The sequence below is a fragment of the Acromyrmex echinatior genome, chromosome 4, assembly GCF_024713525.1.
Source record: "Acromyrmex echinatior isolate Ae372 chromosome 4, ASM2471352v2, whole genome shotgun sequence".
NCBI lineage: Eukaryota > Metazoa > Arthropoda > Insecta > Hymenoptera > Formicidae > Acromyrmex > Acromyrmex echinatior.
In genome coordinates, this window is record NC_141855.1 from 5,743,864 (window position 1) to 5,762,813 (window position 18,950).

Genomic DNA, 18,950 nt, shown 5'->3' on the forward strand with positions numbered 1-18,950 from the left:
TTAATGTTATACGTAAAATTATGTTAATTTGCACTGGCAGAAATTAAATATAAATTAAAGGATAACTTTACTAATGCCTTACGGCATTAAAATTTATGAGATTATTAAAATGAATCCATCTGTGTTAAATCGTAGTTTATCTTAAATAATAGCGAGTTTACTTAAGATATGACTGTACGTTTTTTAAGCTTCAGAGGATTCGCGATAACTCACGTCATGATGCGCAAAAAGATCGGTCTTTTACGAATTAAATGTATTTCAACGTTAGCTAGAATTTTATTGAATATGTACTTTTTATCTTGCTTGTATATGCAACATCCTTATACAAAAAAAATCGCATAATGAACTGCGTAGTGCATATCATGTATTACATAGTTTTTGTCGACAAATGCTGACTAATAGCAAAATTCTTGGAAGAAGTTGGGAGTGTGTTTGATTGAAAAAGAAAGATTTGTCAGATTTTTTGTTAGAGCTAACCTTCAGGATCTCGTTTATTAGTCCCACGTCCGACGGAACAGTCGCTTCCAAATCGATGATCAAAAGAACTCCGCATCCCTCTTATTTTCGTAGAAATTAATAATTTCCCGAAACATTTAACTCCACTTGATATTACTTTTATTTTCTGCTCGTTCAAGAGGAAAAGGGCGAAAGCTGCGTTCTGCAATAAAAACAAAACAGTAATTTTATTTCAGAGGTCTAATCTTGGTGGCTAATTCGCCAACCTCGCAATGTACGTACGTACATCCATCTCGATATTACATCTCGCATCATCATAAAATAGGGAATAAACTTGAATGTGTCCGAACTCTCTTGGAATTCATACGGTAGTTAATTAATTTTGGTAGAAGGGTTTGCTGATTATATAACCACAGCTATTGCTACCGCGCCGTCCGACATCCGCGCAATTTGGCATAACGCTGCAAACCACGCGAGATGTTCTCGCTACTTTGTTTGCCGTAGTATCGCCTCCTTTTACGTATGCCATTGTTAAACAATCGTATTCCCTCTACGACCATAACCGGTCCATGCCGTGCTGCAGAGTACGTCTTCTATTTCCGCATCGAGTTTCGGAGGGTTTGTCCTCCCAGGAGGAATGTTCTTCCTAATTTATGAAACGCGACGGACGTTACGGCGTTTAGCGAGGCGCCTTCGAAGTACATACGAACCTGCGAGTTGGCACGTGAAGTGAAAACTTTGCAAGTAACCGTAGGTACCTTTGGGTTACTACCGGGCGGATTTTCTCGCAGCATCATTAGTATTCCGGGATATACAGACGTGGCGAGAGACAAAGAAGGATGGAAAGAACAGAGAGGAAGGAAAGCAAGGAGAGAGACGGGAGAGAGGTTTCTCTCCCAAATGAGTACCTCACGCACAGAGACACGTTTCTCTACTCATTCTACTTAGCGTTCTACTACACTCGGTTCTTTTACATCAAGTCCTCTTTCGCTCTTTCTCTTTTTCTCTATTATGTCTCTTCGTAACTCTCATTGTGAGGAACAGTAAAAAAAAGCGTGCTCTCTTAATGAATACTTTTCTTCGTCACTTGTCATCAGACTCGAGATGGGGGTTCATAGAAGCGTGCTCTTTACGTCTCAAGTCTTATAATTAGCGAGATTAAGGAGACATTTATGTTAATTCGAACACATTCTACGCATCTTAATTAGAGATCTGTGTAGAGAATCTTCGATCACGATTGAAGGGAACGCGCGCGTATTGGATATAATTATTAAATTACCTGACAATAATTATATGGTCGAAATAAATAATATCCTACTTGTATACAACCTGTGATGATCGATTCGTGATGGCACACTTTTAATTCTGTTTGATTGAAATATACAAAACGTGCCTTCGAAATATCATTTGATATGAAATGTAGAGGGGATAATTGACATCAGTTAATTATCGGATTGCAAATATAAATCTTCTCGGTGAAATTAGCCGATGTTGAATTGCGTCTTTCGCGTGACCGAAAAGTCTCGGCAATCAATAAAAATAACCCTGTCGTGACGGATCTGCATCGACATAGTGCATAATTTTGCAAAGAGCTGAATGTATGCGGGGTGTTCTACCCCCTCAAACTTTATCGCCGTGACACGCGACAGCTGAAAAGAGTTAGTAAGACAAGAATAAATGCGATTAACGCCTTTCCTCGTACACTTTCGCACCGCTCGTAAACGTCTCTGATGTAAAAATGCAAAGTTAATCATATTCCGTTTCTGTAATAATCGAAGTCGGTCAAGCATATACATCACGAGGTTAGCGAAATAATTTATGATCTTGTAAGTAAGAAGTTAGCTGATTGTAACACTGATTAACTCAAAAAAAGTAACCCACTTTGACTTTGATGGCTAATAATGCAACATTTTGAACCAGATTTTATTTAGTCTATCCATCTATTTTTCTCTTTCTCTCAATTTTATTCTCCCCTATTATCATTAAGAAACGTTTTTTAAATAAATTTTTATTAAAAAATTTGTAAAAAGATGTAATTATGATGTGTATATACTGAAAAGATGTGTAATCATCATATTATATATCGCGTATTTTTATAGTTTATATTATATAAATATTATAATATATATATAAATAAATGAGAAAATTTTTTACTCCTCGATTGATTTCTCTGTAAAATATGTTACTTTAAAAGAAATTCTAGTTGAAGTTTACTCACCAAGAAATGAAATTTTCAAATTGAAAAGTATCGATACGATAATCTCTCTTGACATTTTCGCTTGAAAAAATATAGATTATTCTCGTTAAATAATTTATCCTTAAAATATGTTTTCTATCTATCTAAGACATTATTTGTTAGACAAGATTGAAATACGTGTATTTAAATTAAAAATAACTTTGTACACCATATGTTCCGTTTTCTACGCTTATATTGAACATTCAAAGTTTCGAAGTTTTATTTCCATTATAACAGATAGTATCGATTACGCAGTAATCAAAGTCCTACGCAGAAGACTCGCTTACGGTTAGATAAGCGAAGGCGTTAACATTTTCGTTCATTCGAAGTATAGCTTGGAAAACATACATTTGCACAGATCACACACATTCCGTCCCGGATACGTCAATTGCGCAAAAGTTTCGAGTGATCTGTTCGCAAACCGAGTGACCCAAATAGACATTTCCAGCGTCGAATGTTTGACCCCAAAGTTCGGAGAGAGAAAACCCCGGGTCGATCGCTAGCGGTTTTGCTTCACCCCCTCGAGCACACACGAGAGAACTTTGTCCTCGCGTGCATTTAACCGAGCGTTCCGCATCGGATTCGTCGCGCATCGTAAATAAAAGTTCACGAGCGATAGCGCGAGCAAGCGAGCGATCAAGCGAACAAGCGAGGGATACGTCAGGGGATACTACCGTGACACCTGGTGCCTCATGCAATTGGCATTAAAGTGCAATGAGATTGAAAAGGGCGCAGAAGTCAAACCACCCTTGGGCAATGCGAGAACGATCCAAAGAAGCGAAAACTCGGCGACACACAATAACGTGTGTGATGTTCCATCTCGACGAGGAACCTCTGTTGCTCCTCGAGGCGCCACAATGGTCCGCAAGGATGGTCCATGGGGAACGCTGATTTCTCCACAATTTCTGTTATTTTGGGCGAGTGCATGGCCAGCAGGCTGGTTCTCAAAAAGGGACGGACAGCCGGCTGTAAGGAATGGACCGTGGAGAGTGGGATGGGCCGGACTGTGTGTAGAGAGAGAGAGAGAGAGAGACGCGCCTGCGAGGCGTGAGTTTAGGTTCTATCTTGGGGTTGCCAGGTGCAAACCTTTCCCTTCCTACTTGTGTATACCTGCTTTCTACAAAACATCGCTCATTCTTCGTGCCCGTTCGTCCGTCTCAGCCGTAGCCTTGACCATTCTGAACTAATCCCTCAAGAGACCCACTTGCTGGTCTTAGCACGATAATCCGAGACGAATGGACAGATTCATACGTGCTTTCACTATTTTTTAATAGATGTGCCACGTCGGAATCTCTCTTTTTTACTATTAATATTTATGAGTATCTCAATCATTAGACAATTAGTCGTTTCAATAATTCACTTCTACTTCTTGGAATATGTTAATGGAGAGGATAAGGTTGGAGATTATAGCATGCAAAAATTTGCATTTCAATGATTTTTTTTTCCGCGATTAATTTGTCGGTACGTACGAATTTAGGAGCGCATTGTTTCGCTGGGAAGCGAGAAGGAGAATCTCAGCCTTGACCATCTCGGAACGGCGCGGGCAAGATGACGATATATTATCATGTCTGGCGGTCTTGCGATAATTAGCATACTGAGTAGGTAGGTAATTGTATTCGATGTTGCTCTAAACTGGTACGGGTACAAATGCGATGCCTAACACGCTCTAAAAACATAGTTTTGATTAGTGTTTACGGTAGCGTGGCAAGCGCTTTCCGCTTTTGTGAAATTTAATGTAGCGTATGGCAAATTGCCCGCGCTCTCTTCCCTTCGTGAACTTTGGGTAGCTGTGTGCTTTGTGTCAGCCGAATTATCTTAGAATGGAGGAGCGCGCGTCTTTGTAATGGCTTCTAAGGAAGTTATAACAATGAGTAAACGACCTCGTATATATGAAGGAAAACGTTGAATCCCTGAATCTCTCCCTCTCTCACCTCTTCTCTTTCTTACTGCTCGTTACTCGCTCGTGGACTTTATCGTGGACACTTATAACGATAATGTCCCATTAAGTACATTATACTGTTGTGTCGTAGTTCATGTAGAATATTTCGACTTTACATATTTCGACAATATATATAAAATAATGATATTGTTTAATTATTAGTTATAATTGTAGAATAGTTAGGAAAACACTACATATCTAATGATTAGATTGTATGTACTTACCTAAGTTTATTTATCGCTGATTACAAATTGTTAATTGCAGTTCCAGTTTGTATAATGAGAACTTTAATCAGTGTTATTAGATATAGTTATGTAGATATTAATTATTAATGTAATTTATTCAGACTATGCTATTATTACGTAAAATCAATGAGTAACATTGATGAATAAATAAGTTTTATTGATTGTACTTTAGGCATTCATCGTATTTCTGATTATTACAACTATTTCATATCAAATTAGTTGGTTCTGAAGTAATCTGAATTAAAACGATCTAAAAAATGATAAATTGAAACGATATCATGCAAATAAAAAAGAAATACTGAGAAGGCAATAATTGCAAAAATGGTTCTAATCATATATGATTGCTATTCAATTTTTATTTATATTATCGTATATTAAAAATATTTTTTTGTAAGAAAGTATAAGTACAGGTAGAAAATTTTCAATTAATGTTTTTTTTTCTCTCGTCCACTCGAAACCTCCCACACTGAAGAAATCTCCTTTCTCGACTAAAATATTCTTGAGAGAAATGTTATGAGAGTTTGACATGAGTATAAAGGCCGATATAATCGTTATCGATTATAAAGCATGTAGATGCACTGCATTTTCATGCTTCGGTAATGTTGTTTGAAGATTTTTTGAAGAAAGAGCTACATTATCAACAATAGTTAAAAAAAATTGCTTTTGGTTGAGATTATAAAAATAAATTTGTGTCTATTTCTTATCGAATAATTTCTGTCAATTAATATAACAAATTTTTCGAAGAAAATTATTAAAACGCAGCATTCTATTTTTATCGAATTAGAGTTCTGTCTGACTGAAGCGCCTTGTGTGATTTTTCTGCAAACTTGTTAGCATACAGCTGTTGGTAAGAGAACTACTTGTATCATTTTATTACATTGAATTCCGTACATCATTCAAGATATATTAAATAAAATAAAATAATCAACAATAAAACAGCATTTTATACTAATTTTTTTGCATATTTATTATTTAATTTTTTATATATATTATATATATAAAGCATATTCATTTATAATACGCTGAGATATTGCATAACATACACATATTATAAACAACAATGATATTACATCAATATTATGTTTCACTCATTAATATATGTGTAATATAACACATTCTCTGTACAACAATTATGTTAAGTAAGAAATTATTGATATATTACAATATTGATTACTGTTATCGTTTTTAATAATTATAGTATAACATATATAGAGTGTTTGGTAAGTTTTAACAAAACGCTTTTGTGTAGATAGGACTAAACGAGTCGAAAAGTCCTCTACCATTTTGCTATTTTCGCAATAATGAACGAGATATTAATTTCTACTATCGAATAAGTGGGACAAAATCGATGCATAAGACAACTTTAAAATTTTTTCCAGAGTTTTTTTTATGAAAAATCTTAAAGATGTTTCTTAATAAATTCTTAAAGCTATCTTAAAGTTATTTTATGCATCAATTTTAAACATTCTGTTCATTGGATAACTAAAAAGAAATTACAACAATTGCAATTGGTAGAGGACTCTTCGACCCAGTTTAGTCCGCTCTATCTACATCAAAACTTACCGGACACCATATATATATGCTGTAAATATAATAGAGCAGATCTTTTAATCAATATTAAAAAAATTGTCTACATAAAATATGATTATTTTTACTACATTTTTTTTTAAGAAAAAGGAGAAACCATAAAAGTATTCGTCTACTTAATTACACTTTTTAAACCTATCATAACTTATGTTAGCACGTTCAACTGTTTGTACTTAAGAATTGCAAAGGAGGTCACTTGATTTTCTTTTGTACAATTTTTAATTGACAAACAATCACGATGCGAAACATGGATATACATACATATATGTATACAGAGTAACATTTTGTCCATCCATCAACCATCTGGTCGACCTCGTCTTCACATTCGGTTTCCTCAACAACTTGAAAAACAATCGATTCATTTGTCAATCCCGACATCTATCCGCGCTCTACTTATCTTTCGTGTCGACATCCTAGGTGCATCGAAACTATGCCGTCCCTGGGATCTCGACCGTCGAGGCTAATCCCCCTTAGCGGACTTGGACCATGCTCCAGCATCGTTTGCGACGGTTCGCGATAGAATCAACGTACACCCTCGCGCGCGCTTACCCTTGAGAGGGAAGGCGAGAATATAGGTGAAGAAGGGGTAGGAGGAGAGGAAGAGAAGTGGGGGGAGAGAGAAAGAGAGGAGAGAGATAGAGTGCGCAATACACGGCAACGGCCGTGAGCTACGGGAGTTTGCAAGGGGGCGGTTAGGGGTAAGAGAGATGAGGCATGTGGCGCGCAGCGGTTATTCGAGAGAGATGAGGCAAGTTCTCCGGTACACGGTGGTGGGCACAATATTGATCTGTGGGGTGGGCTTCGGGGATGCTGCCCTCCGACTCTCTCCTCCACCCCCGGACCGCCGTTCTCACCCGCCTTCTCGCGCCCTGCGATATCCCCCTCGAGCCCTGCCTCGATACCTCCCTCTCCCCGCGTCTTCGCACCCCCAAGTCTACTACCCTGGTACTCTGGCGATGTGGTGGGGATCACGCTGGTTGCGTGCTGGTCCAGTCCGCAGCCTCCCGCGAAATCGTAGTGGGAACTGGAGGTGGCCACGGGAGGTAGGGGCGTTAGAGAGGGTGGATTCTCCGGAGGTGGAAGTGGCGGAGGAGGGTTATGGCCATCGTGGGGAGCGCTCCTCGCGTCTATATCGCGGCGGTGGCTGCGAGTCGCGAGAGCTCGACCGGCAGCTCGTACACGACCCCGACCGCCTCCTTTTTCAGGGGTTTCGGTTTCCGGTTCGGACACCCGTTCGCAGGGACGAGGCGGTTTTCTCCATCCCCCGTGTGTCCAATCCCTCTCTTTCTCTCTTTTTATCTCTTTGTCTTATTTTCCATCACCTCTTTTTCTCCATTCCTATTTCTCTGGTCTTCCCTTTTGCCAACCGCTGTCTCAGTCTAACGCGAGTTGCCACGTTCGGCCGATCACTTCGCGGCGTACACTCTGTGCGTGCGGCTTACACGGGAGGTTACACGCGTCTCTTCATCTTCGTGCTCGTCGTCACAGTCGCCGGTATTCATCATTACGGATTACTCGTGTTCACATCTCGTTCGTGTTGAACCCGCGGTGCCCATGATGCGAGACAGATTCGTACATGCAAGAGGTACGACTTCGCCGGATGAAAGCAATTACGGATAAAGGATCGAAGCAAGTAGCACAAGCAGAACGACGAGGACGAGGCGGATGGGAGTGCGGAGAAAAAGGAGGGATAGCCGCAACAGGACAGGAAGAGCGGCGGTGGTGAATACGGATATACGAGAATGTATATTCGCGCGTACGCGTGATCCGTGTTGAAGGAAACGAGTGCGACGAGAAAAAAAGAGAGAGGGAGGGAGGGAGAGAGAGAGAGAGAGAGAGAGAGAGAGAGGGAGTACGAGACTAGAGCCAGAAATCATAGGAAAAGAAGATAACTGAAGCCGCGCGCGAGCAAGAACGGCGAAGAGAACGGCGAATTCGTTGCCTACGTGGAACGGGCTGCTGGCAGAGGGAGCAGCCACGCTCCGCGAAGTTGCCTAGATACCAGGCAACACCGTGTTGCGCTCCGGTGAAGTAGGAGGCAGCGAAGGAGGCGGAGGTGGTGGTGCTGTTCCGCGGGAGGATGGAACGTGTGGTGGACTGTAGTGAGACGAGGAAGACGATCGCCGGCCAGGCCGCGAACGCAGGTCCGTGGTGCTGCCAGGAGTCGCGATAGCACACCCGCGTCCCTCTCGAAGCTCGCCGAGAGAGAAAGAGAGAGAGAGAGAGAGAGAGAGAGAGAGAGAGAGAGAGAGAGAGAGAGAGAGAGAAAGAGAAAGCTTACATAGGTCGGAAATCTCGCGGCAGCGTGCTTGCGGCTAGAAAAGTCAATCGCGAAAAAATAACCGCGGCGTCGTTTGCGGTATTACAGTTAGTCTTTGCATTCATCGAGCATCAGTCATTGGTGTCGACAAAATAATTTCTGCACGTAGAATCTTGAAATTGCAAGATAGTTCACTGTGAACTCTTCTGGCGAATCCTATTTTGTACTTACAAAAAAAAATCTTTTTACAAGTTCATGCGAATATTGAGCGTATTGTGCGCAGCTATACGTTATTTCGCGTTCACAACCGGAAATTTTGATCGAACCGTCGACGTGATGGGTATCAGCGAATAACGAAGTGAGCCCCAGTGTCGGTTGAGAACGGGGTGAGAGTACTCGTAACGATGGACGCCGCCGCGTGGGGGAGAACGGCAGCATTCGGTATCGAATGAGGAAGCATAGTCGCCACGGACACCTGTAAACCGGGCGCGGGCTCTCGCAAATTTCGGGGCAAGATATGCCTCGTCGTATCGACGAGAGTCCGGCGATACGTTTACGGAATGCATGCCAAACCACTGCGACATGTGCGTAATTGATGAATGATCGATACCGTGTGCAAGATACCGTATATAGTCTTGGGTATGTTCTCGTATCAAAACTAGTCGCAGCGTCAAAACTCCACGGACGCATTTCCTGTAAGATTAAAACTCGCGCCATTGTTGCTTCTCTAAGGCGTGCGAGACAATGGAAAAATTGCTACCTGCGTCGATAGACAGAAACCGCGGTAATGGCGTGCCATTTAATGCATCCCTCCGATAAATAGGTCATCGTAATACTGGACTCGTGATCAGTGGCTGATCGGTTGCGTGGAAAGGGTTGCTAATTAATTCGCGCATTATTGCGACGAAATATGAAAATGCTTTTTAATAGTGTATTTCGATGATGTTGCATGCGAAAATAAATACGCGAGAATAAAAAACTATAATGCGCTCTCCCGTATCGTATTTTTTTAAAGCACGAGAGAAAATAGCAAGATTATTAATTTCTATTTTTTTATTTTTTAAACATATTTTTGTTTATTTAAATAAAAATATTTTTTATCTTTTTTGTACAAGATATGACAACATATTCAACTTTTTTCGATAATATAAAATTATACATTACAATATTTTTGTCTTTGATGATTTTGTTCAAATTCAATACTTTAATTATATTGAATATATTGTAATTGAATATACGTTACATCGAATATAATTGGGTTCTTTTATGTATTTTCTCGTAATAATATTAATAAATTATTCGATTACAAAAGATTGGTTTAGCTCGCAAAGATTGATTTATTAGTCTGCATATGTTTCAATTGCGTTAATAATTCTTTCTCACCAAGAAAATGAAAAATTTACGATATCGGGGTTTGGAGAAACCGATCATTTTCAGTCGTGGCACGTTTTTCCAAGGGGAATACAAGAAATCTCTTCTTGCTGATAGTGAAATAGTAAATCAACCGCCCCGCTTGTAAATCGCCTAAGTTTCCGATGCCAGTAACGACATTCGCAACTGGCACATATCAGAAAGAAGTATCGCGATAGATGACAGTAACATTCAAATGTCACTATGTTCACATTTCACTATCTCGTAGCAAATAGTATTTTGTATTATTATAATATTTTTGTATAGATAAAAATATTATATTCTCGAATATTTTGCTTGAATGTTACATTAGAAAATCTAAGTGATGCATTTTATATTACTAGAATAATTATATCTTCCTGACGAGCTGACCAATTTTTAATCTGACCTAAATCTAAAATCTTGATTGATGCATGATTCTTTAGCCAAGGAAAGGCTTATAATCGAGCTTATAACTAACGCATGATTAAGAAGTTGTAATTAGGATTCGCCAGCGGGTATTATTTCAGCCCGCATTAACAATTGAAAGCGATCTCGCTGAATTCAAAAGATAACGCAGATGCATTCCGTGAAACGACGCCGCACACGATAAGAAGTGGGTGCGAAGGGGTCGTTCACACGTACGAAATCATTATTTTCAGGATCCCCCGTGAGAATGCTCGAAACGTTGGGAAGCACCGTCGCGCGAACGTAGCGCGTTCTCTCTGCAAACAATAATACGCCGCCACTTTCCAGCGATCGAGACCTCGCGAAATACGCACAACCGAGGCGCGCGGAAGAACGCTTGGTTATGACGGCGAAGTCGGGGGGTGCGTTAGCGAGGGCATCGAGTATCGATTAGCGGACGATTCGTGCGGAATTGAACTCGACTCGTGACACCCTGCACGATGATGATAATCAGTGACGCAGCGGGTGACAAAGCGCTTCCGGGCGATACTCGCGGCGGTGACCGCTGCGTGTAGAAGTGAACACGCAAAATTGTGCAGTGCATCACGGTCACGACGGGGCACGTCGGGACCGGATAGATGAACATCGGCAAGTCGGTGTCGCGCCTCGACCTGGGCCTGCAAAATTCATCTGCCATGGCGCACCAGGCAAGAGGTCTATCGCAGTTGCGAATAAAGTTTTATAATACGATCGTCGCCGGTCTCCAAATAGTCCTCTTGCTCACCGTCCTACCTCAAGGTAAGCTCGCCGAGATGCACTTTTCGATATTTTACTGTGAGATTGTACGCAACATTACTCGCGTTATGATTTTCTTTATCGCTCGTCTAAGCCATTTCAGAAACGAAAGAGCACGAACGATATTTCTTCGAACGACTTGAAAGTATTGACGAAAGAGGGAACTATGAACTCTTAACGATTCGAATAAAAAAGGCCTTTACATCTATCGATTGAAAGATATAATAAATAATGAATATTTCGAGATTACTGAAAAGCTATAATAAATGTTATACTGAAAAAAAATGTCTGGTTGAATTAATTAGAATTAAAAATGAAACGAATCAGCATTTTCTAATTAACTCTATTAAATTCTAATTATAAGGTAGCCGGAATTCTGATTGATATAATCAGAAACTTCTGATTCCTTTATTTTTAACTAGACATTATTTTCAACGTAGTAATTATTAATGGCACGGTTTTTATAAAGTTTGCTCATTGCTTGAATATTTTTTTAATATGAATCTAAATTTTTTGTTCAAAATACTTGTTTTGTACATTGTACTTATTTTCTGACAAAAGATATGAATCTGCTTAAGGATGTTTTGGCTAATATCAGTTAAAAATATCAGTCAAAATAAGCTAATATCAGCCAATATCACTAAAAAATTGTTATAATATTAGCTCACAAATATCCTGAAATCATCTACAAATATAACAAAACAAATAATTTGGCTTATAATGGTTTTATGCAGCAAAGTAATTATATTTTTTTGCAATTTTAGATGAATAACTTTTAAACGAGTAAATGGATCCACAAAAATAAATTTTTGCACGAATATTTATTATTATTTGATCAGTCTAAATATAAAGTTTAATTTAATTTATTTATATTATTATTTGATCAGTTTAAATATAAAGTTTAATTCTTCTTCTTCAATTTTGCAAATAAGCATTGTAAACACGATTTTATGTAAAAATCAAGACAAATAAAGACTTAAATAATTTTTAACTTTAATAAAAGAATTGTGCTCAAATTTTATACAAATATTTAGACGTAATGTATACAAGTAACAGTGTATGAAATTTTATATATTATATATTATATTTTTGATAATATTTCGAGATATGGCCCATACATTCTTAGAAGCTGATTTAGACAATATATTTGATTTTTAATATTATTTATAATAATCTAAGAATATGTAATTGCATAATTTTTTATCTATAATAATAATAGTCGGTTTTTATAAATTTTTTAATATTACTATAAAATTATTATGAAATCAAAAGATGTGTATAAGTATAATATATCTTCGTCTATTAGTATTCAAGGACACTTGTATTAAAGAGATTTCTGCACGCGGCGACTTCTATCAACTCGTGTCACTTCGTTCGACTATTCCGTCCTGATATAGAAATCCGAAAATAACTTTAGACGAGTACATAATTTAACGAACGACACTCCCGCGACTTATATTATAAGCCATCTTTACCACAGACATTTCTAGTCGATCGACGTGTTAAATACAGTAAAAAATCAATACATATCAATAAAGCTAATCATATGAGACATAACTATAGTAATTGTAGACATTCAAAATTCAAGTTAAAAGTGTATTACACATATTATTTTTTAATAAAATAAAAAAATTTAGGAGAGTAATAGATTTTTCTATATTATATTTGAAACTAACATAGAAAATCTGACACGATTCAGAATCTAGATAAAAAAATTATTTTAATAAGGAGTAAACAAATTTAAAAAAAATTTATATAAAATATTTATTTAAAAACTATAAAATTGTACTGTTAAATATAAATATTGATTTTATTGTATCATTTCATATGTACATGTATATAACATTTATTTTTACACGAAAAGTATAAATTTCCTATTCTCTGTCACTTTTTGTAAAAACTATACACTTGATATATCTTTAATATTAGTGACTTGCTAATTGCCGTCGTATACTAACTCAGGCATTTAGCTTTATTATGGACTTTACCTCTAAAATAATGCTATCATATATATATATATATATATATATATATATATGAACCTTCGCCATATATACAATTTACGTACATATATATGGATAGTATGATATTTATATGATTTATGCGTAACTGATTACTAAGAGTGATGCGCATACGCGTAATAATAAATCGGTTCGTCAATCATAATTACGGATGACACGTTCAGTAACAATACAACGTATAATAGAATCGTTGTAACTGCGGTGCGATCTGCCGTCACAGCGCATCGGCGCCCAACCGCGATAAAACTGCATTTCGTTCGGTCAACGAAGTTTTACAGTCGTGTAGGACTCGGTTAGATTAAATCGCATGATTTGAGAAACTCTCTCGGAAAATCATCGACATGTCGCGAACAGCTATAGCAAAGTTTCGACATGGCTGGCGTTAGCTTCTTCTAGGACAATTTTCAATATGACGTTAATCTCTGCGGAAACAGGTTTTGACCGTTAAAAACTTGTTGCGATTTTCGAAAAAAGTTTTTTGTCAAAATTGAATACTGAAATTGTAAAACTAAAATTGTAAAAGAAGACCAAACATAGATGTTAAAAAAATTCGAACTCTAATTAACTCTGAATTCTATTGTAATTTTTCCTAGGCTCTCTTTATTTGATTTTGAAGTCTTTGCAGTTTTCAAGTATTTATACGCATAAATTTTGTATAATGCAATGAAGACAAGTAAAAAGCGAGAAAAACAAAAGAAAAAAATATTTAAGTATATCTATTTTAATGAAGTGATATTTTAACACTGGAATTTTTTCTTTTCTGACTCGGTTCGCGATTGAAGTACAACGAATACATTTAGAAAGTTAAAGGTGGCTTTACTCGAGCGAGAAAATATGCGGAATCATAAGTTAGTGGGAATACCAAAGTTTCGTGATAAACATTCTGAAGCGAAATATCGTGCGACGATTGAACTCGCGTGATCGTTCAGCAACACTAAAGTTAAACCGCCGGATTTAAACTCGGAATTTATTGGTTCGTTGAGATGGAGCCGCGGCATTAATATCCCTTCGCCGTCATCGTTCATGTGTTAAAGGTCGTCGAGCAAAGCGATAAAAATTTGTTTGGTCCAAACAATCCCTCAGTATTAAGTGCTTTGATAAATTTTTACAGGTACATCTCTATTATTATTCTCTGCATCAAATTTCAATACACAAAAATGTATGCATTAAATATATCAAAATATAAAATATTAATTCTATCAACAATATATATACATTATCTACCGAATGTTGTAAACTAATTTTCATAAAATCACATCGAATTGAAAATTATAATTATGGATTATAATTATGTGTATTACAACCAATTAACTCGTAAAATATATTTCCTTTTTATCTCTGTTTTTATCGGTTATCCTTCTGTAAATTATTTGTAAATTAAATAATCATAAAATATCTTTTATATATTTTTTGTTACCAATATGCTGCGATCTTTATTGATCGATTATTGCTTCACTTGTCTTCGTTTCATTGTGTTAGTCGTAAATCAATCAGTGCAGTAAGTGGAGAATGATGGGCAACTTCTCTTTTCTTCGTTGGCTTCCTCGGCTGAGCGTCCCGATTTAATTTCGATTCAGAATCTGTTAGCTTTAACTTGACTCTCTGATGTAAAATTCATGGTCGTGTTTTTGAATGGATCTGGTTCGCGACATATCTATTTTCGATGGCGTAGCACATTTCTTTGGAATGAGTCCGAGATTACGCGGCTCGCAGTAATAAGTCATTCGATTTATCGCCGGTCTCGTGCGAAATATTTTCTCGAAAAGGACTAGATTTCAAGCCTCTAGACCTTTTCTCGTCCTCCCCTCTTGTCGTACTGATCGCCTACCGATCGTGAGTTATTCTCGGCCGAATGGAAAAAGCCTTCCTACGAAACTGCTGCGGGCACTGCGTATTTTTCTACGTTACGTTTTACGATGGCCGTTGGCTGTTTCTCAATTACTGGAGTACTGAGGAGTTCTCTGAGAATTTTCTCTCTCTCGAAGGAGTCGGTCTTTAAAACAGAGCATCATGTTTCTTAACGAGCAACGCACTTATGTACAGAGTCGTGTACGACTCTCTTTTCCTGATTTATTACAATTAATTGTTAAATAAAGTTTTCAAATGCAAAAAATTTTATTATATAATATTTTTCTTTGAATAGATAGACATTAGTTACTTACTGATTCTCGAAACTTTTAATTTCTTATTTTTACGTTGCATGGTATGTTTGTTGATTCATAATTTGAAGTGTTTTATTATTGAAAAATAAATGGCTGCGTTCAGCAGAGAAAACTAATCAGTTAGCGCTTTATGATTTTTTAATATAATTAGTTCTTGCTTTTGGTTTTTCGTTGAATCTAAGTGTAGGAGCCAATCATATTATAGAATCATTAAGCGCTAACTGATTAGTTTTCTCTGCTGAACGCAGCCAATTTCACACATGCTTACATATTAATATATGTGTGTGTTATTTCATGTGTCTTTGAAAAGCAATAAGGCATTACATCATTTAAATATTCCATCGATATTAAAGTTGACAATCTGTCAACTTTAATATCGATCGATTGATTATCAGGCTAGACCAGTAAAGTATCTGTCAATAATGTGATATACATGAGTTGATCGAATTTCTGATAAATATTATTGTGTTAAAAGAATGATATTACAATAATAGTAGTACACTTTCGTGCTTATTAGAAAAACATAAGTGAGTTAAATCTTTATTTCCTGTATCAAATAAAGACGAAATTATGACTCATTAATGTATCAAGTTCTATTAACAATTATATCATAATTAATTATATTTTAACATCAACATTACAATTAACGTTACGTTTCAGCAAATATTATATCTTAAGATATTCCATTTTATCATTAACTTTACTGGATAGAACGAAATACTTGCTCGATCAAAACTATTTATTAGTGTCACGTTTTCAATATAATTCAAAGAATTTTCATTTGACCGACTCTTTGCAGCCACCTGGGATACACATATATTATTCCTTTTACTTGCGAAATATTTTTTCGGACATAGTTAATACATCGAAAAAGCAGTAGCTTTGACTTTCTCGCGTTTGCAATACAAAATATCTCACTCGCTTCGCAGTAATCAGTTTTGAAGTTCCGACGAAGTAATCTGCGATCGATGCCCCAGAAAGGCATCGCGGATGGAAAAACGTCGAAGAGAGGGCGGAAGTCAGTCTTCGTTAAAATTTCAAAATGTTCCGTTGAGGATTACGCTTGCAGCGTGTTCGTTTAACGCGTCGACTCGGCGTTTTACTGTCACTGGTTGAGCACCACGGCTGTCGGATATCGAGATTTTTACATTGCACGTATGGCGCCGCAATGGAGCAGAGACGCCTATAACGTTGATATCGATTCTCGAACTTGCAACCGCGCTATTTCTCGTACGCGCGAGCATGCATGAGTATTAATCGAAGGAAGAATGTACTTTCGTTGCGTGACTTACCTTTTCTTTTTTCGGGATTTATTTTTTAATTGACTAAAAGGTATCTTTCATACACGTTTACAAAACAGACTGACACGAATCCGACAATGACAGCTATTGAAATTACATTACAATGGATGTTGAAATTGCATTAATTCTGCACCAGAATTTAATTCGGTTATTCGATCTGCGAGATTTTCACGCATATTGCTATATTGGTCAGTCTGATAATTAGAATCCGATCGTTGTGTTTTATGACAATTGTAATGTGGTGTTCGACAAGGCAATCGCGTTATATGACTACTAATGCCCTCATTGTAGACGGAGTAAAAAACTGTAATTTCACTCAAAGCGGTAAATTGTTCGAACTGCAGTGATTTGCTGTAGATACAAAGGAAATAATAGTATATATTATACGGTATTATTGTTTCACGTACGATAACATCGTGGATTTGTGGAAAACACTTTACAGAATGAAAATAGTAAGATCTTGGAGCTAATTAATAAAATGCAGTTACATTTCATTTAACAAATAAACATACAGTTAAATAAGAAGTTTATAAAATTATTGTATAGTATACAGTTCAATATGAATATATTTAAATTATGTGAAATTCCATTTTATATTTCTTATAGATTTTCTATAATATTTTCCTGTGGTAGAAGTACAGTTTTTTTCTGTCCCTTCAGTTACTGTTTAGTATTATTGTATTTTTATTAGCTGTAACAATATTGCATAGAAAATGGGCAAGAATTTAATAAGTATTTTATTCAGTGGTTGAAGCAGTTTTCTAGTAAAAATATGTATAACTTGCATAGATATTGCCCAGTTATTGTCTAGTATTAATAGATTATTATTAGTTAAAATATTGCGTAGTTTCTTTCTATTTATTATTCTGTTTTTATTTAATAAATTGGTTCAGATTTTGCCCATCTTTTTGTACGCAGTGATTGCAGGCAAAGCATTACATCTTGATTGGAATCCTAACAACAAGTAGTTTTATTTTTTTATTACTAGACAGAGTTAAAATAACTGTTCAGTAACTATTCAAAAGTGCATGAAATTTCTACCAGGGTTTTTACATTGTTTTTCTCTTAAAAAACTGATAAAGTATATATAGAAGTATTTTATTACTGTTTTATTTTTTTTAAGAATATTATTTTATGCTCAAATTTTACATTAGTTTGTTAAGCATTTACAAATAATGTTTGTAGTAATGGTTTTTCTATTTAACACGTGTCTTTTATCGCAGAGAAAGAAATTAGGTCACACGTTATCTACAGATTCACATGATAATCATCGCATGCAAAAATACTTGTTTATTCGTACGATCCATTAGTATATTATAAATTAGTTCAGATTGTAAAAGTTAATGTTATGCTCGTACATTAATGAAACAATAGTTATTGAATTAATACAATGTTCGTTTGATTGTCGCGTCTGAAACATGAGCCAAAATCGTAAGATACCTAATATTTATATTAATACATGTAGTAGGGATTAATTCCAATAATGATTTTTAATTCATTCTTCATCACATCAAAATAAAAATCGCATAAAGAAATATTTTATTAGAAGAAGGTCTGAATAATATTATGACCTAAATGCATTTAGCATGTGTGTAACATTATAAAATTTCTTTTAAATTTTATATATTATATTAAATATTTCTTTTAGACTTAGACAAATACGAAAGCTGGAAATTTACATAAATTATTGTTTTTACAAGACGGCCAATTGTCGAAACTCGCACAATTCATGGTTTTTCCAAGAGATATCTTCCACCATATCGCGCGGCGCCAATTCGTTACGAATTAACTTCTTGCGAACGATACATTATCTCAGAAGTGCACGTAAATTCGTCCGCCGAAAGTTGCGACTGCGGTCCCGAGAGTAAGAGACTGATCGCCCACGAGGATCCCTGAAATGATTTATAATCCGTCATAAAAGCAGAAACTCCCGGGAGACGCGGTTAGAGAATACCGCAGCATCTTCATCATTTTGCTCGGGTTGCGATGGTGCAGAGGGACATGGCGTGGATTTTCGTACAAACCTCGTACAAGATCACGGTCCGTGCACCGATCCGTTTTATTTAAATCACGGCTATCCATAACGTCGAAATTCACTTCGGCTCTTTTAATGGTGATTTATGTTCGCTCGTCTGGTCAGCCCGGCTTTCC

The 18,950-nt window shown here is 36.6% G+C and overlaps 1 protein-coding gene across 5 annotated transcripts in view; it reads left to right on the forward strand.

Moving 5' to 3' along the window:
- The first annotated feature begins 7,498 nt into the window (after positions 1-7,498).
- The window catches only part of nAChRalpha6 (nicotinic acetylcholine receptor alpha6), a 264,238-nt gene continuing 252,786 nt past the window's right edge, over positions 7,499-18,950 (forward strand). For 2 of the 5 annotated variants that reach the window (XM_011068079.2, XM_087405319.1), the window contains exons 1-2: positions 7,501-8,607; positions 10,775-11,318. In XM_011068079.2, the coding sequence (XP_011066381.1) occupies positions 11,159-11,318 (160 nt within the window). In that variant the 5' untranslated portion in view covers positions 7,501-8,607; positions 10,775-11,158. Of the gene's footprint in view, positions 8,749-10,774; positions 11,319-18,950 lie in introns of all 5 variants that reach the window. The other 3 variants (XM_011068078.2, XM_087405320.1, XM_087405318.1) reach the window with 3 other exon arrangements.